Genomic DNA, 27,958 nt, shown 5'->3' with positions numbered 1-27,958 from the left:
GGAGAAACGCTGTCGCTTAAAATAAAGGGGTCTTGAACACAATACAAAGTGTCACCTCAGATCCCATATTATTCAACAGGAAGCAAAAGGCAAAAGGCATGGCGCAGAAAAGAAACAGACACACAGACACGTTTTGCAATGACGAACTTTATGTGGCGTCAGGAACGGCAACCTGTTCTCATGTTTAGCAATTCCGAGGTACGCTGTTAAGACTGCTTGTCAGCTTAAACTGAGTAAAGGAACCGGAATAAGAGGCAGCGCTGGCGACTTCTCCGCAATCCTTTTCAAAATATAAAGCTGTCACCAAGTGGCTTAGGTAATAAAAAGGCCTGCTGTATGCCCTTATACTCTCCTCTTAAACTTACGTGACCATCAGCAGCGCCGTTCAGATTCAGCCAACAGCTGTTAGACCAAGACACGGATCCGCAGTGTTTATCTCCCCAGAGTTACCGGTGATCACTGAGACCCTCCGAAAATTAGGGTCGGTTTTCAATGAGAATATAATAGAAGATCCTTCGCCCCCTCCGTTCCCACTGTCCCAAAGCCTTGTGCCCCCTCCCACTTGCCCGAAATCGGATTTCTTATAAACGTAGCCCACGCCCCCAATTCAGTTGCACCTTCTGCAGCCTAAATCTTTGCCCAGAGACACTCACGTTCAGTCTCCCTCCCTCCACTCTCACTTCTTGAGACCCCAACGCCCGCCTTCAGTTTCTCTCTCTCTTCCCGGGCGCCTGGTCTCGAGACCCTCGCCTCCGCCCAGCACCTTCATCTCCAGTCCCTACTTCTCAACCTTATTTGAGACTCTGGTGACCCTCCGTAGAACCTAAGACCCTCTCTCCTCCCAGAGACCCCAGTTTCCCCGCGATCTGCGCATTCAGAGTCCCTCCCTATCTACTCCCCCGCCCCCTCCCCCCACCCGGGCCAGTGCGGTCCTGCAAGCTGCAACCATCCGGGACCTGTCCCCGCTCCCCATCCCATCCCCCCCCTACACCGTTAGGGTCTCAGCTGGCAATGCCGACCGGGGCTCCAACTTACCACAAGCGTCCGGGAGGAAGACAAGGCAGCAGTCGCCGCGGCGGCAGCTAGACGAGAAACGGACTCGGCTGCAATCGCCCAGCGGAGCCCTTGGCAGTCTGTGCGCTGCTCTGCGCTGCGCGCCGCAATCTCGCGCCTCCGCGGAGGGAGGGACGGAGGGAGCTCGGCGCGATAGGAAGCGCCGGCGAGTCGACCTCCTCTGGGCGACCCTGCGCTCCCGGACAGGTTTGGCCGGTCTTGCTCCACTATCTTACTCTAGCTTAGTAACTGACCACCTCCAGCATCTCTGCACTATTCGCGTCTTCTTTCTTCTTCGATGGCCCCTAACTAACTACACTACTCTAAACGGACGAAGGCCATCACGCGAGCGCCACGACGATCTCGACGACTCCGACGACAAGGTGTTCAAGAAGAGGGAAGAAAAGTTCATATGCAATCGCAGGTAAGAGACAGGCAGGCCGATGGAGCAGCCAAGGCTGGCAATCAAGCTGCTCCAAAGGCAGGATCGGAAAGATCAGTGCACCCGAGGAAGGGAGCGTCCTCGGCGAGCACCAGAGCTCCTACCCCGCGCTGGTGAGGCTGCACAGCGCTCTTGGGCCAAACGCGGGATGAGGGGCGGAGCCAAGAGCGGCCAATCAGCTCTCTGCGTTAAACTGCCCCCGGCCTAGTTGGACCAGTCTCTTAGTGCATCTGTAACCCGCTGGCAGGGGGCGCGAGACCCCATGGTGGTGGTGGCCATGGTGATTAACTTGATTCATGAGGCCTGGAGACTGGACGGAACTGGGGTCAGTCATGGGGGGAGGGTCTCAAGAATGCACCCTTAAAGGTTCAAAGAACACCCCTCCTCCCCTCCCCCCCACACCCCTACCTGAACATTTCAGTTCAACACTTATCAAGTCTTGGAAGTTCCACTGAGCTTTGAATCTCTCTCCGAGGGTCTCGGCTCTGACTGCTGTCCCTTCCCTCAGGAGGAGCAACTGAGGCATTCACAGGGTCCAATATATTTAGTGTTCAAAGGCCATGGCCCTGTTATAAGGCCCACTTCCCCACCCTTGTCCCCAGCCCCAAATACAGAGAAGGGAGAAAGCAAAGCCTTTGGCCTTCGTGTCCCAAGAGGGCACAATTCAGTTTCCTTCTTGACCCTACAGGCCTCTTGCTAGGTGCTTAGAATGACACCCTGAAAGCAGCTCCTTCGGGTTTCTGAGACAAGGCTGCACCTATTTGTCTGGCACAAAGCATTGGGCTCAAAGCCAATAGGTTGCCCAGCTGCTGCTAGGGCTGCCATGGCATGGTCAAGGCATCAGGGCAAGGGGTGAACCACAAAATCTCCCTTTTGGCAACTAACAGCATGCTGAGCTGCAACCGGCAGAGCTCTTCTCCGTGGGCTCCAGGGCGCCCGGCAGGTGCCTGAGGTGTCCTGGTTGCAGCGCAGAGAAAAGCTGTCGGGGCCGCCTTGGCCAAGACACCTGGGAGGCACCAAGATCAAGCTTAGTAGTGTAGATGCTCCCGCCGAGAAGGGGGGCAGAGGAGATTTCTTCCAAAAGAGAATGGGAGTGGGAGGCCTCAGGTCTTGGTCGAGGTTCCGCAGCACTTTACTAGGGGCCACAGTGGGTAGAAGTGGGGACTGGCTCCTTGCTGGCGCGAGGTAGTTGGACCGAAGGAAGATATCAAGACTCTGGTTCAGCTACTGGGGACCAGACGGCAGAGTGGCGATTATACCGAAGAGGCTACAGGGAGGCCGTGCAGCGGCTTGGAGTATTGAATCCCAAAGTGCGGAAGGGAAGGAAGCGGCCAGCGAAGCCTGGGACTGTTTGCCTCAGTAGCCCCAAAAGTTAGGGATGGGGGAGGCGGTATGAACAATGATAAGGATCTGGTCCCTTCCTAATTCTGGGTTACTTCTCTCTGTGCCTCGGTTTCCCGATTTGTAAAAGGAACTTTTTGGTCTGTTCCAATAGGGGCATCTGGGAATCCTCGGGATTCCGTCCATCCCCACTGAGTTCAAACACTTTTCAGGGTTCTGAAATTTAATTTGGCGGTGAACATGCGGTCCACACCCAAGTTCTGTTTCACAAAGCAAAAACCCATTGCAGTTTTCTTGAAGCGTCTGTTGAATGCTGCTGTATGATGCCACACAGGTGGCGGCAACAGCGCTGCCAAGACCACTGACTGCACAACGCGCACATCTTTAGAAATGCTTTGTTAGCGAACAGTAATTCATAAGCATCCAAGAAAAAATGTATGTCTTCTCTTTAAATAATTAAGCACTAATCTTCAAAAATTCCCCAAGTGTCCTCTTTCTCTATCCCCGTAAACACGGAATGCTTCGTCTTGGCTTTTCTGGCGGGGCTTATATTTATTGTGTCGGAGGCTGAGAAATTGGTTTTACATTTAAAAATGTAAATATAAACCACTGTGATACATTCGCTAGGGCAAAATGGGCTCTGGCGAGCCGATTGCAGGAGATAGCATCCGCCGAAGCCGGGACCTCTTCACTCTCACCAGCTCCTGGGGGAAGCAGCTTAGAGCCGCTGACCACGATAACAACAATGATGCAGACAAGGGCAGTGATGATGAGGATAATAGTAATAATACTACCAATAATTATTATTGTTATTACTATTAATAGTATTACTACTGCTTCATATCTCCCTCTTTAGGCTGTTCTCTCCTTCTCCCTGAGAAAGGCAGAAGTGCCAAAGGGACCTGGGGTGAAGCCCACTCAGGGACTGGGAAGGTTCCAGGCGTAGTAGAGAAAGTTAGCTAGCCAGGCGGCGGGCTGAAGCGCGCCTAGGCTTCTGAATTCGGGGAGACACACAGGCAGGCAAGTTCGCCTTTAAGCGGCGCTTACCGGCGGCCGGGAGCCGGTAAGGCTGAGCCGGAGCTGGGGTTGCAGCGGGCTTGGCGCGCCCGGTTCAGCCAGGAGCGCCAGCTCCGCTATCGCCGCACTGGCGGCGCTTACAGCCTCTTTGGGTTTTCTGCGCTGCGGTCGGGCCCAGGGCTGGCGGATCCGACGGGTTTTGGAAGGTTTTGGCAACACCACCCCGGAGAGTATAATGTAAGGAGAAATTTATGGCGCACTTTAAGATCGGGGAAGCAAACTCAAAACAAGCACATGCGGACGCGCTCTGTCGTCGCCAGAGAGGTTTTCTCGAACCCTTGCCTCGAGCGTCCTGGGGAATCAGCCGAGAGTCGGTTTTCCCTTCCCTTCCTTAGGTCTACGGAAGTTGTCCCTGGAAATGGGAGTCATTCACTGTGAAATCCTCGAGTTTGACGCAAATCCCTAGCGGCCCCGGGAACACAGTTTCCAAAAACTCGCCCCGTTTTCCAAGGATACAGACGTGTTTTTGCAACTTCTGCACCAGAAGGATTTTCCCCCACCTCAAATACATACCTTTCCAAAACTACTAATTTAAAAATTCAGGAAGGAATTAAAAAGATTGTTATTAAATAGGAAAAGGTTCTTTATCATTTAAGACTTAGGGAACTTTCTTATAAATATTAGTAACCGACTGGAAAAGTTTACTTCTCAACTCATTACTATTTCTCCTCTTGACCCGAGAGCCCTATTTTAACAAACTTAAAAGATTGTGGACTGTGATCAACTTAAAAATGAGTGACCACCTTCTCAAAAACTTTAAGGCAGATATTTTTGAAGAGCAAAAGAAGCTACACAAAGATTCTACCGGGAAATTCCCTCTCCCCTTGTTTACCACAGGACATAAATGCAAGGCATTTTGATAATCCTTCCACTTATATTTTTTTCAGTTTTAAAGCAAAAGCTGATAGCTAAAAGGTTTTTTTTTTGTTAATTATGCAATTGTATAAAATAATATTTTCAGCATTTCTTATTTTTGCTTAACTGGAAAATCCCAGGATCATATCCATAATGTCCATCATTGAGGCATGACATATGGAGGGATAAACTTTTATAGTATTTTCCACAGCAAATTTCTCTCTTATTGTTCCTCAATCAGGGTCATTGAGTGGGAAAAAAAAATCTTAGATACAGATGGCCCATTATATTTGAAGTCTTCAAAGTTGGTAGGATTATTTTTAATGAAAATCAAAGAAGTTGAACTCTATGTGCTGTGTAGGAAGGCAGGGGGCAGTCTCTGATCATGTCAGTCTTTCTCGGAGTGCAACTTCTTTGTGGAAAGGATCCCTGTTTTAGCCAAAAAACAGCAATCAACTCTGGTTCTCTGATACCCTCACGGATGGGAGGAGAAAGAAACTGAAAACCTTTTGGGTGGATTTGGAAGTTCCCATGTTTTTGCCACTTCTCAAAATAAAAAAGTATAGCAAGATTTAAAATCTGTGCTTAAATTTTTGGGAACAAATGTTATTGAATTAACTTAATTATATCTGACATTCTTGTAGTTGTGGCTTCTAATAATCCAATATATATTTTAAAAAGCAACAAAATATACATATAAGTTTGAGTAGGAAGGGGCGTGGACTCTAATAGCCTCACCAAGGAGAAGAAAGAGCTAGAAACTTAGATGTCAGTTCTTTAGAGAGACGTGTGTTGTTATGGAGCACATTCATGCTACGATGAATGCATTTTATATTGTGGACATGCATTCCACTCTTCCAGCATACAATGAGAAAGATGGTAGTTAGAACCTTTTGTTTAAGTTAAACCAAGATCAAAAGGCCAGGGAAACAGTGATTTTTGTTTCATTCTTAGCTCAAAACTACTTTGTCCTTGAACTGGCTGTCTTGCTACTTTTATATCTTATTCAGACTCTTTCAGACTACTTTGATCTCTACCCTGAATTCCTGTACTAATTGGGCTTTTACCACGCATTACCACGCATCAAAATATTTGCTTGTTTGAGAGTCATCGCTAAAGTAATGGGCTTGGTTTTCTTGGTCTGTAAATCAGTCTTATTATACTATTTCAAGTGAGATACACCATCATGCTTTGCTATTTGACTACTTCTTTTCTTTTTGTAAGAACTATCTCCTCAACCAAATTTTAAGTATCGCAGGGGCAAAGATTTAGTCATATACTTTTCTTCATTTCCTTTGTTCACATCTACCCTAATACTGGGCACAAAGAATATAAATAACAATGATAATTACTAATTTTTGACACAAATGGAGTTCGGATGAAAGGTCAAGAAAGGCAGGACTGTTAAAACCTGAATTTCTCAATGACTTGAATATAAAAATAGAAGGTATTTTAACAAACTGGCCCATCATGCAAAGAGATCATGACAATTTGAACTGACCAAGATCAAACTTAATGGGAATAAATGTGAAATGCTGAATTTTGGCTACCAAACTTCTCTGCACAAATTTCTATCACAGAAGAAGGAAACACTTGGTGGATTTTAGTTGGCACCAGGATCAACAAGTCCTCAGTGTGATATGATTGCCAGGAAACCTAAGTTTCTCACGGGCTTTTGCAACTTTGGTAAAAAGGGTCAGGATACAATTGGGCTCTATTTGGTGCTTCCAGGCACATATTTTAAGAATGAACTCAGTAGATTGGTGTTCATCCACAAGGATGTTCAGGTCAGTAGGGGGCTTGAGACATGTTATATGATGAGCTGTGTGTTTGTATCCTCTACAGGATGAGACTCTTGGGAAATGTGCTGGCTGGTTTCAAATATTTGAGGGATTTTCTTATGGAAAAGAGATTTGATTTGTTTCCCAAGGTCGGCATTTATATCTTATTTGTATTTTTTCCCTCAGTGCCTGGCACAGAGTCTGACACAAACTAGGCATTTAATAAATATTTCTGAACTAAAGGAAATTACAAGCACAAGAGAATAAAACTGGAATTAACGGTGAGCCCTGCAGATTCTGGCTCTATAAGAGAATTTTATAGCATTCAGAACTGTCAAAAGGTGGAATCAGCTGTTTCTGGAGGGAGTGAGTTCTCTGATTTTGGGGTGTTCAACCCTATAGAAGTTAATCAATTAATGGGGATATTACAAGAGTCATGTATGAGGAAAGGGGAAAAATGGGTAGCTAGTGAATGACACTTAAAGCTCTTTCCAATCTTAAATCTTGCAGAATCCATACATGCTGTCTGAATCTACTTTTAGGGGACAAAAAAGAATATTGAACTTTCTGAAAAGCAAACACCAAAGAAGTTGTGTACTGCAGACTTGCCGTAGATTCAGTTTTGCTGCAGGAAAGAAGCAGCTTCTTACCAAGTCCAAAAGACACGACCGCTTAGCCTGGTGCACTTGCTAGCTACTGACTTCCATGGAAAATAAGCTCCGGGGAGCTTATTATCACAAAAACAACAGTATTATGTTGGGATGCTATCATTCTTTATAAGTCTAGAATACTATACAAAAATGATCCAATTAAAAATATCAGGTTACGATTATAAGATGTAAATTAAATTGAATGTTACTATGGGAATTTGATGAACACAAGTTGAATGTTAGATTTAAGTGAAAGGAGAATTAGTTTTTTATTAACCTGTATCATACGTATGCATGGATGTCAATATTCTCCAGTAACATCTTTGCCTAAGAGTCTTGAGATTTGCACAAAGAAAATTTTCGTTAAGAACTTGCATAGAGAACAAATTGAAGCACATCTGGAAATAGTGTATTGGGCAGCTTTTTTTGTTTCCCAATTAATCATTTTATTTAACTGTACAAATTGGCAAGAATTTCAGGCTAACTACCACACCAAAGAAGCCTGTGAATTAAATTCTGGTTATACGTTTGTTTTAGTCAGAAATGATATGGTTCACCAAGATATGATGAATGGGAGTGAAGGATAAGTTATAGAATATGCTCAAATCAAGCTTAGAATGTAGAGTTAAGGAGTTTTGAAAATACGTACTTTATCATGCAGTCTTTGTATAACTGAGTGACCTGCCTTTGTTTATTTGACTCTCTTCTTTTCTTCTTGTCCCAAGAGTTATTATTCATTATTAGTTCAGTGCTGCTAGATTTTTTAAAGATAAAATTTAAGTTCATGTTCAAAAATATTTCCTGAAACTCAAGAAATAATTTTATCATCACATAAACCTGTGTTACAAGTGAGACTCTTTGTGAGTCTTCTAGTTATTAGGAAAATTACAGTAAAAATACTCTACTAAGTGATCTTGTGGTGGAGAGTAATGAATGGTTACACTGTTGGTAGAGCAAAGTTGGGGGGCAAGATTTGCCAGAGAATTCAACTTTGTTAGCCTTCCATTTGGCCAGTAATCTTCATCTGCTAAGATATGATACAAAAATCAACCTTTATCTTTTAGTGTGATAGACAATAACCAACAAAGCTGCTAAATCAGGAGCTAGATAATGGTTTAATCTATCATTGTTAACTTTGTCTGTACCTTTCTGACTTCCTGATTACCTCAATCTTTTTGTTCAGTATAACTTGCCTGAAGTTTAAAAGACAGAAGGAAGGAAGTTAAAGATGTAGAGAAGTACTGTTTATTATATTATTTCAAGGCAAGTGATACAGCGGAAAGCAGCATTTCTATTGTCTGATTTGATTACAAAGTATTGTGGCTGGATTATATCAGTAGCCCTGGCTTGTTGGAATTTTCTTTCTTTAAGTTTGTGATAAAGTAATATGGCATTAAACAAAATCCCAATAGAGTCATCTGCAATTCCACCCTTCAGAGAAAAAATTCCCAACAGAAGACATACATCTAAAAAGGCAGTTTAGTTTTCAAAGACTAGACACATATTTCATTGATGTTATGATTCATCAAAATATTTCCTAACATCTCTTTTGAAATTGCCTTAAGAATCTATGCTACATTCTTTTGAATTTTTGGAAGTATTACAAAGTCATTAAACAGTTATATCTGGTGATTAAAGTTTTATGATCTTAATATTTTGTCAAATCAAGTCAAAGCACATGACCCGAAACCTTAATGGTGGAACCAAAAAAGAGTGCCTTGCTTATGTAATTTATTTAGAGTGACAGTTTATCCCAGAGTAAGCAAGAGTTTTCTTCTATTTGTTCTACCTCCTTATATATCTGCTCTAGTAGAAACCCAAGATTTAACTTTTCCTGGAAGCTTGCAGTTAACTTTTCAAAAATTGAAGCAAGAGAAATAATATTTCTGTAGAAGCACATATCACTAATCTGGATATTAACTGTATTAGTGTAGTAAAACTGAAATAAATATATCTCCTCTCACCCCCCTTTCCAGAAGAATGGATAAATTAACAATATAAATTAGACCTGCTGATCCCTACTCCACATTCACTTACATGCTGTGTAATCTGAAATATTTATAAGTTCACAGGGTAACCATGGCTAGAAATCCTTTAAATTTGAGAGTTTTGCCCAAAATTATATTGATGCATATGGTTTGGAAATGTATGGAGGAATCATTAGTATGTCTATAATCTCTCACAAAACTAATTAATGAAGTTAATTAAGAAAGCTTTACTTTAGGAAAAAGTGAACATTAGGTGATTTAGTGACCAAATCCAAAAATTACTACACAAACTGACCTACAGTTTTGATCTTGGCTATGCTGGTTGTCTACTGGCTACATTTGGAATGGAAAAGAAGCTTAGAGTTAAAGTACAATATTGGATTAGTTAAAGAGACATTTTCTCTGAAAATGTCACTTCTGTGTTATCGCAGATAGTGTACCACAATTCAATCATCTCTACTCTTAAAAAATTTTAAGTGCTTGACTTCTTATTTGTCGCAAAGCCTGAGTTCTGACTGCTTTTCTAAGGAAGCTAAAATATACACCATGTGGTACAGAAAAGGGAAGATTACAGAGAGACAGTTTGATCAGGTACCAGATTAAAATGCAAATCAAAGTAGAACCAGAATTATTATAGATGAAATATAATCTATTAGTTTTTTAAGAACCGTGAACTTCCAAAGTTCTTAAAATGAGCAGTGTTAAGTTATTGAAAAACTTTTCCTTCTATTATTCTGACAGTTGTACTAAATACTGCTGGTGTAGACCTTGGCCTTACTGTCTTCATAATGTTTCTTACTACACTGGGAATTGGATTGTGAAATATTTCATAAGTGCAATAATTCTTAGCAATAAAAGACCTTGCTAGAGTCTTCTAATAATTTGAAAAGTGGAAATTTTACATTTTTTTTATTTTTTGAAGATAATTTAATTTTAAAGTTAGAGTTGTTAGGCTTGAAAACGTTTTCCTGAACAGAATCCATTAATTGATAGGTGATTTGTTTGATCTTCATTTACAGCTAGTTATAGACTTACATATGCCTTTGTCCTTTGAAGTCAACATTACACAAGAAATAACAGCAATGTTTCATTTGTGTTCTATTCACTAATGCATAAAACATACAATTAATTTTCCAAATTTAATATTAGATGTTATTGAAAAAAACATTTTTAATATTGCAATCAACCCATGTGACAACCTAACTCTCCATTAACCTTTTATTTCCATACAAAGAAGCTAATAAAGTCCAGTACACTGAAAGGTTTATAATTACATAAGGCCTTTTCCAGACGAATTGGACATTCATTAAGTTTCTTATTTGCCTTAATATAGGTAAGACCTGTAAGATTTAGTGAAAATTCTCAGCTATAGAATATTCACCAGAAAATAATCATAGAAAAAATATATGGCAGTTTTCCCAACCAAAAACTCTAAAAACTTGGTATTCCAGATACCTCTATGATAAACTCTCCATCGGGTAACCAGGGCAGAAGTCAAACCTGACCAGATTTGATGGTGAATCAACTGGGTGTTAAACATAAGAAACTTCAAAACTGGACCAAGAAGAAGTTGAAAATTTGAATAGACCCATCACCAGTAAGGAGATCAAAACAGCAATCAAAACCCTCCCAAAAAATAAAAGTCCAGGACCAGATGGCTTCCCTGGTGAATTCTACCAAACATTCAAAGAAGACTTAATACCTATCCTTCTCAAACTCTTCCAAAAAATTGAAGAGGAGGGGAGGCTTCCTAACTCCTTCTACGAAGCAAACATTATCCTGATACCAAAACCAGAAAAGGACAACACAAAAAAAGAAAATTACAGGCCAATATCACTGATGAACATCGATGCAAAAATCCTCAACAAAATTCTAGCAAATCGAATACAACAATACATTAAAAAGATCATACATCATGATCAAGAGGGTTTCATTCCGGGGATGCAGGGATGGTTCAACATCCGCAAATCTATCAACGTGATACACCACATTAACAAAATGAAGAATAAAAATCACATGATCATCTCAATAGATGCAGAGAAAGCATTTGACAAGATACAGCATCCATTTATGATAAAAACTCTAAGTAAAATGGGTATAGAAGGAAAATACCTCAACATAATCAAGGCCATATATGATAAACCCACAGCAAATATCATTCTCAATGGAGAAAAACTTAAAGCTATCCCTCTAAGAACAGGAACCAGACAAGGATGCCCACTGTCACCACTCTTATTTAACATAGTATTGGAAGTCCTAGCCAGAGCAATCAGGCAAGAAAAAGAAATAAAAGGGATCCACATTGGAAAAGAAGTGAAACTCTCACTCTTTGCAGATGACATGATTTTATATCTAGAAAACCCTAAAGAGTCCACTAAAAAACTTTTAGAAATAGTAAAGGAATACAGTCAAGTTGCGGGATGCAAAATCAATGTACAAAAATCGGTTGCATTTCTATACACTAACAAGGAAGTAGCAGAAAGAGAAATTAAGAATACAATCCCATTTACAATTGCAACAAAAAGAATAAAATACCTAGGAATAAACTTAACCAAAGAGGTGAAAGATCTGTACACTGAAGACTATAAAACATTGTTGAAAGAAATCGAAGAAGACACAAAGAACTGGAAAGATATTCCGTGCTCTTGGATTGGAAGAATTAACATTGTTAAAATGTCCATACTTCCTAAAGCAATCTATAGATTCAACGCAATCCCTATCAAAGTTCCAACATTTTTTACAGAAATAGAACAAAGAATCCTAAAATTTATATGGAACAACAAAAGACCCTGAATAGCCAAAGAATTCCTGAGAAAAAAGAACAAAACTGGAGGTATCACACTCCCCGATTTGAAATTATACTACAAAGCCATAGTAACCAAAACAGCATGGTACTGGCACAAAAACAGACACACAGATCAATGGAACAAAATTGAGAGCCCAGAAGTAAACCCACACGTTTATGGACAGCTAATATTCGACAAGGGAGCCAAGAACATATGATGGAGAAAGGAGAGTCTCTTCAATAAATGGTGTTGGGAAAACTGGAGAGCCACATGCAAAAGAATGAAAGTAGACCATTCCCTTACACCATGCACAAAAATCAACTCAAAATGGATTAAAGACTTGAATGTAAGACCCCAAACCATGAGACTTCTAGAAGAAAACATAGGCAGTACGCTCTATGACATTGGTCTGAGCAGCATATTTTCAAGTCCCATGTCTGACTGGGCAAGGGAAACAAAAGAAAAAATGAACAAATGGGACTACATCAAACTAAAAAGTTTCTGCGCAGCAAAGGAAACCATCAACAAAACGAAAAGACAACCTAACAATTGGGAGAAGATATTTGCAAACCACATATCAGATAAGGGGTTAATGTCCAAAAAAACAAAGAACTCATAAAGCTCAACAACAAAAAATCCAACAATCCAATTAGAAAATGGGCAAAAGATCTGAACAGAGATTTCTCCAAAGAAGAAATACAGATGGCCAACAGGCATATGAAAAGATGCTCAACATCATTAGCTATCAGGGAAATGCGAATCAAAACTACAATGAGGTATCACCTCACTCCAGTCAGAATGGCTATAATTAACAAGACAGGAAACAACAAATGTTGGAGAGGGTGTGGAGAGAAGGGAACCCTTGTTCACTGCTGGTGGCAGTGCAAACTGGTGCAGCCACTATGGAAAGCAGTTTGGAGTATCCTCAGAAAATTAAGGATAGATCTACCATATGATCCAGCTATCCCACTGCTGGGTATTTATCCAAAGAACTTGAAAACACAAAGGCATAAAGATACTTGCTCCCCTATGTTCATCGTGGCATTATACACAATAGCCAAGACTTGGAAGCAACCTAGGTGCCCATCAAGGGACGAATGGATAAAGAAGATGTGGTATTTATACACGATGGACTACTACTCAGCCATAAGAAATGACGAAATCCGGCCATTTGTGACAACATGGATGGACCTTGAGGGTATTATGCTGAGTGAAATAAGTCAGAGGGAGAAAGTCAAATACCATATGATCTCACTCATAAGTAGAAGATAAAAATGACAACAACAACAACAACAAATACATTGCATTGGAGATTGGACTGGTGGTTACCATTGGGGAATGGGGGGGGGGCAAAAGGGGTGATTAGGGTCACATGTGAGGGGATGCACTATAATTAGTGTTCGGGGGGTGAACATGATGTAATGTATCCAGAATTGGAAATATGATGTACATCCGAAAAAAATAAAAATTAAAAAAAAAGAAACTTGAGGTGAATCAGTCTAGTAACTTAGGGGAAGGTAAGGCTAAGTTTCCACATCTACATAAACAGTGCCAATCACATTTAAACACCTCTAGGAAGAGTAGCAAAATTTCAACACCTTTGCTGTATTTTCAAGTTAGAAAGTGTGTGACTGTTCACATAGTCTTACTTTGAGATTGATTTCAACAACTGGAAATTTCAATTTGAACTTGAAATGGTTTCTATTGATGCAGTTTTTCATTTATCATTCCATTCACTATTCCCTTTCTTAAATTTTATGGGCTTTTTACTCTTATATTGTCCTTAGAGGGTGATTTATGCATTTTCTGTCTTTTTTCCCCCTAGCTTCAGATTTAAACTTAGAAAGAAGGTAAGTGATAAGAGCTCTGGAGACCATCTGGAGCAATGTTAATTCATTCCTAGTTAATAAAAGTTTGACTCACTATTTCCTCCTGTTTCTCCTCTTCTCTGCATCCCCCTTGCCCTCCAAATGATGACAGGGAAAGAAAATGAAGCAGCTGGCCTTTTTATTTTATGTGGTTTCACAGATACTAACAATTAGATTTAGATCATTTGTAATTCACCTAGATTTTACTTAGGAAAAATACCTACATGTAAAATGTATTTAACGTGCTTGAAAAATTTGTTGCAATCATCCTTAAATCATCTTAAAATTTATAAAACATAGCTGACAATTTCGATTTCTTTTGAAACTAGTGCTCCATTTTTTTCTCCTGGGGGGAGTCAAATGGGATCTTTTTCTATTACTTTCAAACATGGTTTCTAATTTTTAATAACAACTTTATTGAAATACAATTCACAAGTAATGAAATTTGCCCCTTTAAAGTATATAATTCAGTGGTTTTTTTTAAAATATATTCACAGAGTCTCGAAACAATCACTACTATCCAATTTTGGTTTCTAAATTTTAAAACTCAACTTATAGGTGACACGAATCTTAGAAGCTTTCAGAAAGATAGTAGCTTATTTTAGTAATTGTTTCTTCTTTGTTATACTGATGATCCCCTTAAAACATTGAGCTGTAATTAGGAACGTCATATTTCCTAAATTATAGACTAGTCTGTCAAGCCTAGAGAGACAGTTTGGACTTCTAGGATATTAAAATTTAGCACTATCTTTAAGAATATTCGATTATTGCAGGAGTTGTCCTTTGGTGCATAGAAATATGATGTATATTGGGAAGAGGAATTTGGAGCACTCAATAGCCCTAATGCTTTATCAAATATAGTGTGTAATGATATGTTGCTTTAATCAATAGTTTGCATCTGGTCCCACTTGTGATTTGTCATCTCTATCTGTTTCCTCTGGAATGACACTGAGCTAATTTTGTCAATACCAGCTTGATAGACTGAATAGAAGCAGTAGACATAAGTTGTCAATCTTTAATAAGTATCACAGATTTGTGAAGCAGTTAATAATTACTCCTTTAGTAATACTAAGTGCTGTAAGATGTGGAAGTTTGGCCACTTCTAAGTGTGCTATAGAATTCATAAGTCTTTTTCTTAGTTTGTACTCAGAATCATTCTCTAAAGGGAAAATATTGGCAGATACATGTGGATGTGCTACTAAAACATTATATTAGTAGCTAGGTTTTTGTGTAAGGGTTGATGTGGGAGTACTTCAGATGTGTGACCAGTGCACTCAAGAAAAATGCAGTCATAACAAAACAGTGGAAAATGTAGTATTAAACAAGCAACAACACTAAGCTAATTAGGGGACAGTGTGATTGATACAATGGCAATGAAGACATAATAGTAACTCTAATAATTTAGCATGGTGTGCTTGGCATTTTGCATGCATTATAACATTTACACATCACACGGCCCTACAAGGTAGGCATTCGTATCCTCCTTTCATGGATGAAAAAAACAAAGATTAGAGTTTGTGATTTGACTAAGATTATTCAGGAAGTACATTGTAGAACCAGGATTATAAATCCAGGTTTTTCTTACTCCAGGATCGGAGTTCTTGGACATTTTTTAAGCAATGGACTTGATAGAGGTTGTTCTAGAGATGGAGTGGAGTCGTGTAAAGGTTTGGGAATACTTGCCACAGTCATGTGGCCAATCTTTGGTAAGGTGTTCTGGTTTTCTTTATGGCTCCTCTCTCCTCTGTACACACTCAGGAGATAATAAGTTCATATAACAAATAAGTTCATCCCACATTTTTTTTTATATTGGTGGTATATGCATTTGACTTCTCATGTGGCCTTTTGGTTCATGGGGCATTTTCAAGAGAAACATTTTTCCTTTATTCCCCATTTGCACTATAGTTCAGTCTATTTACAACACTGTAAAATCACTTAAATTTGTAAATATACAAAACTACTACCTCTTAAGTCAGTCAGCCATAGCATTTATGTTCCCCTGTACATTTCCCCTTTTAGAGTTTAAGTAAGTAGGAAGTTGGAAGTGGTCAATTTTAGCTAACAATGACCAGGCAGCTTTATTTTCTTAGGAAAAAACACTGCGAGTGTTTTCTTAGGAAAAACATTGCTAGATAGGTTCAGAAGATGGCAGATGTTTTTACTCAGACTTGATTGGTCAGGGTGTGAATTATATTTAAGTCAAGAAATCATTTTTCTCCTTTATTTCTCTCTCTCTTTGTTATCCATCCCTGAAATCAGTGGGTATGAGGATGAGCAAGCACAAGTAAATACAGCTGTTAGGACTGCAAAAAACTATTATGTTTACCCTATGAAACGGCATAAAAATTATTACAGTTTATTAATATTTTATTTAAAACACAGATAAACCTCCAGGAAAGACAAATTTTATAGTTGGATACAATATTGGAGGTTCTGAAGACTGGGTAGCTGATATTGCAACTAGGAATGCAAATAATGATTTATTTTCATTTTTTAGGACTACCTATTTCATTTGAGATCTGTATGGATTAAAAATGCTTTCATATAGTTTATCTAAAAATATTTAATCACTTTAGAATTCATAGAACATCATTGCAAGGACAGTGCTTTGAGCCTTTAATGTTGAGAATTCTGAACACTGTTTTATCACACTTTCAAGCAGTTGGAAAAATATGTGATGAATCTAGTTTATATTTTCATGCTTTAAATTCATAAATATTGCCAAGTTCATAATTCAGTTAAAATATAAAGTGTGTATTCAACAATTTTAAATTTGCTGATTTTGCCATTAGCTTTTAACAGCTGTTCTCCATTTCCACTAAGGATAAGACTAGAAAGAAGGAACTACACTTGCAGCATGAAGGATATAGACTAGCTTCAGAAAAATCCTCCTATCAGCTTAGTGAGATGCTAGATTATGTTATCAAGCGAGTCGTTAGTCATCTGTGCCAGAGATTTTAAAGAAGTCCATGGTGTTTCTGGGAATGCATTAGGTGCAGTTTTCTATTCAAATCAAAAATGAAAAGTATAATAATTTCTCAAGTTTTCTTCCACCTTATAATTCTATGTGCATTTTATTTGAATAAATATCTTGCTTAATTGCAGTATGTCATCATCAGATGTGGGAAATGTTGTATTTCAGGAGAGCAAAACGTTAAAATACGTTAACCTATAACAGCTATTTGAATATGCCAACACCGGGGAATTAAGGAGCCACTTGGAGGAAGGAATGCTCAACACCAAATGTAGAATCCCAACTTCCTACTGGACACTTTTACCAAAATACATGCATGTCTTACAAGTGCTTCAAAACCTAAAAAGGCCTCTCAAAACCAAAATTATTTATAATATTCTCAAATTGGTTGTCTTCTTGAGTTGATGTTTTTTCCACTAACCCAATAGCCTCGGAGAGAAAGATGAGTCATATGTGATATCATCCCACTATCCTTTCCCTTATCCTTGTCCCAAATTTTCAACTGTTTTATTAACCCTACCTCAGAAATCTATCAAATCAGTCCCTTCCTCTTCATCTCCGCGCCACTGCTTTACTTCAGCAACATGTTATATTTCACCTAGGATATCACCGCATTAATTTCCAGGTACCTTTCCTTCTCCTAGTCTCACCTCTTCAAGTTAATTCTCCACATTGCTTCTAAAGTGACTTTCAAATGGATGAATTTCTTTATCTCTTTGCTGTTTAAAATCTGGCAGTGGCTCCCACTTGTATGTATAGAATAAAGTTAAAAATCCTAATTACGAGTTTAAAAAAATCCCTTCTTGGTCTAGCCCTTGACTATATCTCTTGCCTCAACTCCCACCACTTATCCATATAAAATTCACTCACCCTGTAACAACTCATGTTCTTTCAAGTGATCTGCTTGTTTGTATCATATTTCTTTTGTCTGGAATTTTCTTCTTTGCCTGTCCACCTACTCATTTTCAAATATAATCTCTATTGTAACAAACCTTCCTTCTCTTCTTTTTTATGCTTACAAGGCCCCTTGATAACCATCTCTATTGTGCAGCACATACTGCATCATATTGCCATTATCGCTTGTCTGTCTCTCACTAGACTGAACTGCATGGGGCATAGTGACAGTTAATATATAGATCATTTTTGTATTTCCAGTGTCTCAATAGATCTAGCACATAGTTGAGGTTTCATATGTTTATTAATATTCATCAAGTAGAATTTGTCCAAGAGTTGGAGGGGGCTAAACTTCATGTACTCCTCAGCTCTCTTTAAGTTTCATGTTAATATCTACCCTCGTGCAAATGGTCAACTTGAAGAACAAATTGGCCCAATTGTAGCAAAAATTCTAGAAGTAAAGCTATAAATCAGGCTGGTTTCTCCCATGCAGTGCTTGGCTCTAGTTTTAGACATGACTAGTTGAAGACTAGTTTGTCTCCAGCAAGCTGAACAGAAACTTTACTGGAAGAACTTGTCAAAAATTCTAAGTTGAAAACATTTTAGAATGTTTGAAGATAAATAGAAAATTAAAATTTCTTAATACTGTACAGATGAGTAAATTCTTTATTTCAGAACTCATTTTCTTTTTAAAGATTGGCACCTGACTGTTGCCAATCTTGGTTTTTTTTGGCTTTTTCTCCCAAATTCCCCCCCAGTACATAGTCATATATTTTAGTTGTGGGTCCTTCTAGTTGTGACATGTGGGACGTCACCTCAGCATGGCCTGATGAGCGGTGCCATGTCCGCGCCCAGGATCCGAACCAGTGAAAGCCTGGGCCACTGAAGCGGAGCGCGTGAACTTAACCACTCAGCCACGGGGTCAGCCTCAGAACTCAATTTCTAATTATTTTTTATTTTATGTTTTCCAACTTGATTTGAGGTGTAATTGACAAAGTTGAAATATATTTAAAGTGTATGAGGTGATGGTTTCATACATACGTTGTGAAAAGATTCCCACAACTGAGCTAATTAACATATCCATCACCTCACATATTTACCTTTGTTTTTGTGGTAAGAAAACTTAAGTTCTACTCTCTCAGTAAATTTCAATTACATAATATAGTATTATCAACTATAGTTACCACGTTATACATTAGATTCTCAGACTTATTCATCCTAAAACTGAAAGTGTGTATCCTTTCTCCAGCCTCTCCTTATTTTCCCCTCTCCTATCCCCTGGCTACTCTCTGTTTCTGTGAGTTAACTTTTTTTTTTCTTTTTTAAGATTCCACATATAAGTGGTACCATGCAGTACTTTTCTTTCTCTGTCTGGCCTATATCAGTTAGCATAATGCCCTTCAGGTTCATCCATGTTGTTGCAGATGACAAGATTTCCTTCTTTTTTAAGGCTGAATAATATTCCATTGGTGTGCGTGCGTGTGCGTGTGTATATGTACACGCACACGTACACACACACATATATATACATACCACATTTTCTATTCATCCTCTGAAGGACCCTTAGCTTGTTTCCATACCTTGGCTATTGTGAGTGATGCTGCAATGAACATGGGAGTGCAGATATCTCTTTGAGATGGTGATTTTGTTTCCTTTGGATATAGATCCAGAAGTGGGGTTGCTGGATCATACGGTAGTTCTTTTTTTAAACTTTGTGAGGAACCTCCATACTGTTTTCCATAGTGGCTGCACCAATTTACATTTCTACAAGTAGGGTAGTAGGGTCCCCTTTTCTCCACATACTCAACAGCATTGGTCATCTCCTGTCTTTTTGACGATAGTGATTCTAACAGGTGTGAGGTGTTATTTCATTGTGGCTTAGATTTGCATTTCTGTGATGAATAATGATGTTGACCATTTTTTCATGTACCTGTTGGCTATTTGTATGTCTTCTTTAGAAAAGTGTCAGTTCAGGTCCTTTGCCCATTTTTTCATTGGGTTATTTGTTCCTTTTGCTATTAAGTTGTATGAATTCTTTATATATTTTGGATATTAACCCCTTATCAGATAAATGGTTTGCACATATTTTCCCCATTCCATAAGTTGCCTTTTCATTTTGTTGATGGTTTCCTTTGCTGAGCAAAAGCTTTCTAGTTTGATGTAGTCCCACTTGCTTACTTTTAATTTTGTTGCCTTTGCTTTTGGTGTCAAATCCAAAAAATCATCACCAATACCGATGTAAAGCAGCCTACTCCCTATGTTTTCTCCTAGGAGTTTTATAGTTTCGTGTCTTACCTTCGAGTTTTCAGTTCATTTTGAGTTGATTTTTGTGAGTGGTGTAAGACAGTGGTCCAGTTTCATCTTTTTGCATGTGGCTGTCCAGTTTTCTCAACACCATTTGTTGAAGAGACTACCCTTTCCCCATTTTATATTCTTAATAATTAATAAGTTTTTAATGTAAAGTTAGTATAATTACATTATATAATTAATTCATAGACCAATGGCCTATGGCCTAAAAGAAATTAGTTAATCTCTAAAAAGTTAGATTTTACCAAAATAAGAGTTATAATCACATTTGAATAAGAAGTGATTCATGGAGTTATTTTGCTAGTTACTTATGCTCATTTTCATAAAATGTACTTTTTACTCTGATAGTGGGAAGGGATTTTGAAATTTCAATAGGTTAATAAACTGTATGAGATCATTGGACCTTTTTGTAGCAATCCTATAGATGGTCCTATGAACGTTCCTTATTTAAAACAACAACCAAGTGTAATTAACCTTGCTGAAGCATTGCACCCCGGAGGGACTGTCTTTCAGTCTCTGCTGGATCACGGTAAGTGATGAGTGGCTGGCTACCTCACGAGGAAATTTGTTTCTTTGGACTTTTGTAAGATGTTTCCTCAGCCTGAGTTGTCATTTCCCTGGGATTCACCCTCTGGAGCTTCACAGAGTAAGTGTATTCCTTCTCTTATATGGTAGTCAAGTTATTTGAAAACGGACATCAAATGTCCCCTAAGGTTTCTCTTCTTCACTCTAAACATTGTGGAGTTTCAGGCTTGCTCACAATATCATTTGCCTGCTTCTGGAAACACTTGTTTCTAAAATATGGTGCCAAGAATTACATTAATAATACTGCTGATATGATCTATCTTGTTGTAGGACTGTTGCAACTTATGATCTGGATACTTTATATTTGTGACACAAGCCTAATTTTGGATTAATAGTTCATAATTGTGTGAATATTTCAGAAGAAGTATCTGAACGCAACTTGATTCATGTACGGAAATGTAGGTCACTTTCACTCAGTTGCTATTTGAAGTTCTTTCACACTTTCTTACAGAATTTTTCCTTAAATCTGAAACTAATTAATTTCCACTGTTGCAAGTTCTGACTGTTTTAATCTGCTTCATAAGCTCACTTTAAAACTCCATACTCTTTTTTGATGAATCTCCCCTCCTCACTTTACCAGTGTTCAAGATATTTTAAAAGTTTTTGAAGTTTTCCTGCTGATTTAGCACCTTGTAAAAACTTTCCCACTATGGTATCAATGACCTGTAAAGGAGTGAAAAAGTAAAGAAGCTTAAGATGAGCAAAGAATTTAAATGTCCAATAACAGCAAACAAATAGCTGCCACATAAAGAAGCAGTACTAGGAGAAGAGAATTTTGCTCTTGAAATTAAGAATAGAGACAAAAGTAGCCTTCTAGGTTGAAAAAGTGATCATAAGTCAGTTAAATTCTTAAGTAGAAACATGTTCCTGATTAAATAACTAAATTAAAAAATATAATGCCTATGTTTGCATCCATCACAGAAAATATTCTATGAACCTCTGTACTTCCTATATTATTTCAATTTTGACAATAAAGTTTCTGGCTAATTCTTATCCATGAAACAGCTCCTACTTGTTATGGGATATTGTTTTGTATGAAAATCTGAACTGACTATAAAAAAAGCAGCCCAATGTTTGACATCGGCTTTACAAAACAATTTACTACATACTTTCTCTTGCTTTTTTTTAAAGTAAGACATAAAAAAAGAAAAACTGTGCCTTAGCTGCACATTTATTATACAAGGCAAGGAACAGCTGCATGAGGTTTCTGTTTGTCCGAGAAAAGCCTGTTCATGTGGATTACTGTTGGCTCTATTTAGACTCTGGGTAAATTTTTCTAAATTCTAAAAATTTAGTGGACAGAGAAGGCAGATTTGCTGTTAATGGAAAATATCTTTGTAGAAATTTCAGTAATGAAAATATTGAGTAATGTCTGCTTTTATGGAAGTAGATTGTTAAAAACATCTTGCCCTATTTGGAACTTGCCTCGTGCCTTTTATATTATACTTTGATTTTTTTCAAGTTCATTAGCACATCAGTGGGAAATTGAATTTAAAGAACATGTTTTTCACGCAGCACTTTTCATTATTTTCCTGGCAGTTCTGAAATGAAATGTGAATTTTGGTAATGCTAAAATAACAAAACATGTTACTTTTTTTTCCAGCACATTATTGGAGGACTTTCATCTTTATTTTTCTTTAATTGACATGTGACAAATCTGTTTATCATAGGCATTTTCTACCACATGGGAAAATTGTTAACCTGTGGGAGTGACAGATGATTTTGAGAATGTAACTTTAATCATTACTTCTTTTGTCACCAGGTGTGAAGACCTCATTAGATAATGGTGGTGATTTTCATGACATTTTAATCTTCTGTCAATGTTTCCATGATAACCTCTTATATCAAATAATTCAAGTTTATTAACTGCATATGTTTGCTGTAAGTTAAAGCTTCCCCAAAAGAAAGCTTTTGCAGTTATATTTCAACTTTTCATTGAATGTGGGGTTTCGTTGTATTGCTCTTTCCCCCATATGTTTGTAAGATTTACTTCACTTATTCCTAGGATCAAAACATTTTCTGGTAAATTCTTCTGAGACAGTAAATGCTGCTCCTGATTTCCATATTGTTGATTTTCATGAACCAGTCTTATGAATTTGTGGATATCTTGCTTATAATTGGATGAAGATTGGTAAATCATGACTATATATGCAAGCCAAGTAAACAATCTTTCTACGTGCACAGGTTGGAAATGAATGTTGGTTATATTTGGTTTTTTAGTCATTCCATCTTTCATCACTTCTCTCAATTCCCCATCCCTCTCCTAAATACACACATTGAAATATCCATGACTGTGGTCATTCTCAAATCTGAAAGTGTTCACACTTCCAGATTCTACTCTTTCTAGGTAATGGGTATTTTTCATAGCACAGAGTGAATTTACTACTGGTAATTTTAAAGTGTTTAAATGGTCCAGTTATACTTTCAAAGGAGACTATGAAACACAAATAATTCCTAGTATTAAATAATTTTTATGCAATGGAGAAGTAAGCTCTGGATGGTTAAGACAGTAATCCTTCTTTTAACAAGACTCAAAGTAATTGTAAATTAAGTTGAATTTTCTGAACTCTTTCAGAAGAAGAAATTTAGGTAAAAGGAAAACTTTGATGAATATTTTGGGGTCAATTAATATTTAATTGAACATTAGCTAAACCTTCTATAACCATAGAACTCTGCCATCAATTCTAAATTCAGCTTTTACCTATGAAGTGAAAGCAGACAGCTAGATTTTATGTTGAATGGTTGCCAAAAGTTTGGTATAGGTAATGAGAAAGGAGCGAAATCAAAAATATATTTCCTATAAAGAATCATAAATACGATTCTTTATGGAAATCAGGGAAGCCCCAAAATGTGACCTGAAATATGAATACTGGTTTACAGTAGATAGAGAAGAAGGCATTCCAATTGAGCGTAATGTCACCAATGGGCCAACTAACCAAGACGCAAGGATAGAATTAGGGTGTGGGTTTGGCTAGAACAAAGGATTCTTATATTAGAGCAAGGGACAGGTGTATAGGCACATAAATCAAGTTGTGCTCCAGAAAGATTAATCTTGTAGAATTGTATGTGATGAACTAGAGGTGAAGAGTGAAGACAAATGGATCAGTCAATTAGAATACTCTGTATTGGTTCTGGAAACATAAAACAATTTCCAGAAATTGCGTGGAAAGAAGCAATGGCAATTTAAAGGATGGTATGGGATTGATTATCACTTGAAAACTGGTTCTGGAAACCAAGAGAGAAATAAACAAAGATATGCAATATTTGACATCTATGTGATTGTGTGCTATGGTTTTGGGGCAGCGTGACATCATGGTTAAGAATGTGGGCTCTATATCTAAGGTGCTGGAGTTCAATCTCTCCCTGCCTCAGTATCCTCAACTGTAAAATGTGGTTTATGAAAAGGCTTATCTTATAAAGTCCTTGCGAAGATTAAGTGAATTAATATGTATTATGTTCCTAGAAGGGAGTCTTAGTATAGAAGGGGTGATTGGCAAAATCATTGACTTAATGACAGAAATCAGAAAGTCCTGCAAGACCCTTAACCATGTGCCTGCTAGGTGGGGATGTGAGCCAGCATATTTCAGAAAGCTTTATAGCTAAAAGACCAACACAAAACATGTTTTATTCAATTGTCTATTAATCAGAAATTAATTCAGAGCACCCTATTTTCTTGCCATTCTGGTAAAATTATTTGACTTTATCCGTAAATCATGCTTCCTGTTACATCATTGTCTCCCCACCATACTGAGGAGTAGCTGTAAGTGTACCCACAGCTCATCTTTGTGAGCGAAGGACACCTAGACAAAAACAATTCCAAAGCAATGTGCCATGTTCTGAATCAGGCTTGGCATATATGGCTCTAGGAAGGCAATTTTCTTCCGTTTATGTGAGGCCTGTTGATATTATTGCAGTTTATTTGCCTGTAGAGTAAATTTACATTGCCAAAAGGTAAGTTTGACACTTTCATTTGTACCAACACAGCAAATGAATATACAATTTTTTTTGTTCTGCATCACTTAGTCTCCTTGATGCAAAGTCGCTCAGTAAAGGAGGTTTTTTTTCTCAATCAATTTTCTATCTGCAAACAAACATCCACCAAGCCAAACAAACATTTACACCAACTGGGTTCACGATGTGGCATGCTTTGCAAGGAAGTTGATGAAAATTAAGAAAAAATTTAGGGGCTGCCCAAATAGCCATGTTTTCCAGTCTGGATACCAGAATGACTGCTGCTGAAGATTTTTCTCCTCCCACACATCAGTAATTCTTTTCACATATAAAGGAAAAAAGTACATAGAAGAACTTTTTGAGAAACCTGAGTCGAGACCAGTTTTTTAAAAACTTATTTTATTGAGGTCATATTGGTTTATAACATTGTGTAATTTCAGGCATACATTATTGTATATCAGTTTCTGTATAGGCTGCATGTGTTCACCACAGATAGTCTAGTTTTCATTCATCACCGTACATATGTGCCCCTCTATCCCTTTCACCACACCCCCCTCTTCCTCTCTGGTAACCACTAATTTGTTCTCCTTATCCATGTGTTTGTTTATCTTCCACATATGAGGGAAATCATATGGTGTTTGTCTTTGTCTGGCTTATTTCACTTAACGTAATATCCTCAAGGTCCATCCATGTTGTTGTAAATGGCACGATTTTGAGACCAGTTTTTTATAGTGGTGTTATAAGTCTAAATTTTTGCTTACTCCTCTTTGGCTTCCATACATTAAAATGAGGTTTGGGAAACACTAGCACCAAGATTGCCTTTCAAAAGAAGAATCTTTCATTTAGAAAATCACAGAGCTACATACGAATGTAAAATATGAAAAAGGCTGTATATAAGAGAAATTAATTATACCTCCTGAATTACATAATCCTAAAGACTTCAGCTATTTTCATGTAATGCTTTGTCCTATATACATCTTACTTTTTAATCACATCAGGGAGTCTTCCTCAGCATTTCATGATGGATAAATGTCAATCAAAAGTGTCTTAGAAAACTCACGCATCCGTCCAGAAGCATACGTATATTACCTGTCAAGTTTTCAGTATTAACTAGTGACAGCCATTGTGGTGAATTAAATTTATTCTAGGAGACTGGTACTCAGGAAAGGATGCTCCCTGAGAGGCCAAGATAACATTGGTCTTTCCATTTCACACTACATCCACCCTCAACTTTGCTTTATCTATAAAAGCAATTGTGTAGCCTAGTGCATTAAGTAAAACCCAACGTGTCATTGTGGATATAAAGATTTTGTGGTGGAGTAATTTTCTGTTACATAAGGAAATATTATATTTACAATTTTAATTTATAAAAATTTTAAAAGAAAGCCATTTAAATAATGAGAGGGCTTTAGCAATACAGTATTATATATTATTGGTTTGCTGAAATCACTTAAAATCACTTTGCTTCTTTCAAGGCACTCCCAGAACTTCCATTATGACTTCCATGCTTTGGTAGAGATGGAATGCCTGACTATGGGACATATTAACTACGTAATTATTTAAGTATGCACATGGAACTTTCCATCATTAAAAAAGATAATGGTTGATCACTAAGCCATGAAGTTAGATATGCGGACCAGTCTTCTATCATCAAATGGAAGTGAAATATGTAGGGCCACTCTCAAGTTGGTTCTGAAGTCACAAATAATTTGCACAAGCGTGCTGCTTACATTCCAATAGCACTTACTCCTCCTAGCTGCTGCTTCTCCCTCAATCCTTTTCTATGGCCTCACGACAAGATCACCATGATAATCTGGTTTAGGAGGAGAAAACTCACATTGGACTTATAGAAGGTTCTGCTATCACACAGTATGCTATCACAAGGCTGAAGTAGATTACTGTCACATTACAACCCCACTCAGGGAGTATCCCTAAAGGGTAATGGGAAAGGACAATTCTCGAAGTGGGCAGAGCTCCAAGCTCCAGTGTTTATCTGGAGGTACAGTTTGACTGAAGGACAAATGGCCTAAAGAATGGATCTACACTAATTCATGGACAATAGCTATTAGAATGACCAAATGGTCAAGGGTTTATCAGGAACAGGACTAAAGGATTGATGACAAGACGTTTGGGAATAAGAAATTTAGATGGACCTCTTAGAATAGTTTCAAATGTGTGGATATTGGAGTCTTGGGTGGATTCTCCCTAAAAGGCTCTATTGCAGAGGTAACTTTCAATAATCAGGTAGATAAAATGACCCATGAGATGGCTGTCAGTCAACTTCTATCCTCAGCTACTTCAGGGGTTATTCAAAATAACTCATGAAAAAAATGGTCTTGGTGGCAGGGACGGAGATTATGCATGTGGCTCAGTTATATAGACTTTCTTTTCCCAAGGCATTCCTGGCTATCATCACTGTTGTGTCCACAGTCAATCGATAGCAGTGACCAATTCTGAGGCCCCTCTGCATCTTGAAAGATCTGGCTGCTACCCTCTATCTTGGTGGGGAGGAGTTGTAGACAGAGAGTTGTCTTCTTTGGAATAGAAACATACTATGGATATGGATTTTGTTTTATTGCTTGCCATATTTCTGCCAGAATCATTGTCCATTAATTTACTGCATACCCTCGTCACCATCGTGATTTGCCAAACAGCGTTGCTTCTGAATGAGGCAGGAATTTATGGCAAAACCATGTGTGCCAATGGGCTGACGTTCCCAGGATTCCCTCTTTCTATCTTATCACTCAGAATATTATTGCCAAATCTCTATCTCTAGTCTCTACTTCTAGTTTTCACACCTGCTTTTCAATTTCATATCTTTATGCTTTGGTTCATGCAGTTCTGTCTGCCTTCACTGTCTTTATTCCTTATCAAAACTTCTATATTGTTTGAGACTCACCCCAAGTATCATACTTACTCTTTTGATTCCCCCTGGGACTTTGCCTCTACCTTTCCATTGATACTTAATTTAATCAACATTTTGTTGTAGTCACTTGCATACTTGTCTTCTTATTTTACAGGATTAGAAGTACCACATGGGGAACTAAGTCTTACTCTTCCTTACATCACCTGTGGATCCTTGCCCAGTAGGTACTCAATAAATATTTATTAAATTTAATTGTCTCAATAGCAAATATCTTTGTAATAATGCATAGATGGGTAAGAAGAGAAACAAGGCAACAAAATATTACCTTAGTGTAATATTTCTTCCAACCAGTGTTTATTGTATCAATATAAACATAAAATAATATGGAAAAGAGATAGTCACCTTTTCTTGGTTTCAGCCACCAAAAGTTATGGGGAGGCATGAAAAAGTGGTAATAGAAGCCTTTCTTTATTAGCTGACTAAGATTCTCTATATGAAGGAAATAATATATGCAGAAGGCATTTGAGAATAATTTTTTCC

The 27,958-nt window shown here is 38.1% G+C and overlaps 2 protein-coding genes across 2 annotated transcripts in view; one reads left to right on the top strand and one right to left on the bottom strand.

Moving 5' to 3' along the window:
* HTR2C (5-hydroxytryptamine receptor 2C) overlaps positions 1-1,161 on the bottom strand; it is a 307,873-nt gene extending 306,712 nt beyond the window's left edge. Inside the window, exon 1 of the mRNA XM_001488512.4 lies at positions 1,036-1,161. The gene's annotated coding sequence lies outside the window, so the exon portion shown is untranslated. The remainder of the gene's footprint in view (positions 1-1,035) is intronic.
* LOC138921790 (uncharacterized) lies at positions 139-27,642 on the top strand. The gene is made up of 3 exons (XM_070257147.1): positions 139-198; positions 846-1,477; positions 27,573-27,642. Exons 1-3 carry the CDS (start codon positions 139-141, stop codon positions 27,640-27,642), a joined length of 762 nt encoding a protein of 253 aa, XP_070113248.1.
* Positions 27,643-27,958: the final 316 nt, after the last annotated feature.

This window comes from Equus caballus, chromosome X, assembly GCF_041296265.1.
Source record: "Equus caballus isolate H_3958 breed thoroughbred chromosome X, TB-T2T, whole genome shotgun sequence".
In the NCBI taxonomy this organism is placed as follows: Eukaryota; Metazoa; Chordata; class Mammalia; order Perissodactyla; family Equidae; genus Equus; species Equus caballus.
Note: the sequence above shows the minus strand (reverse complement) of the source record. Positions and strands in the feature narration are given on the sequence as shown.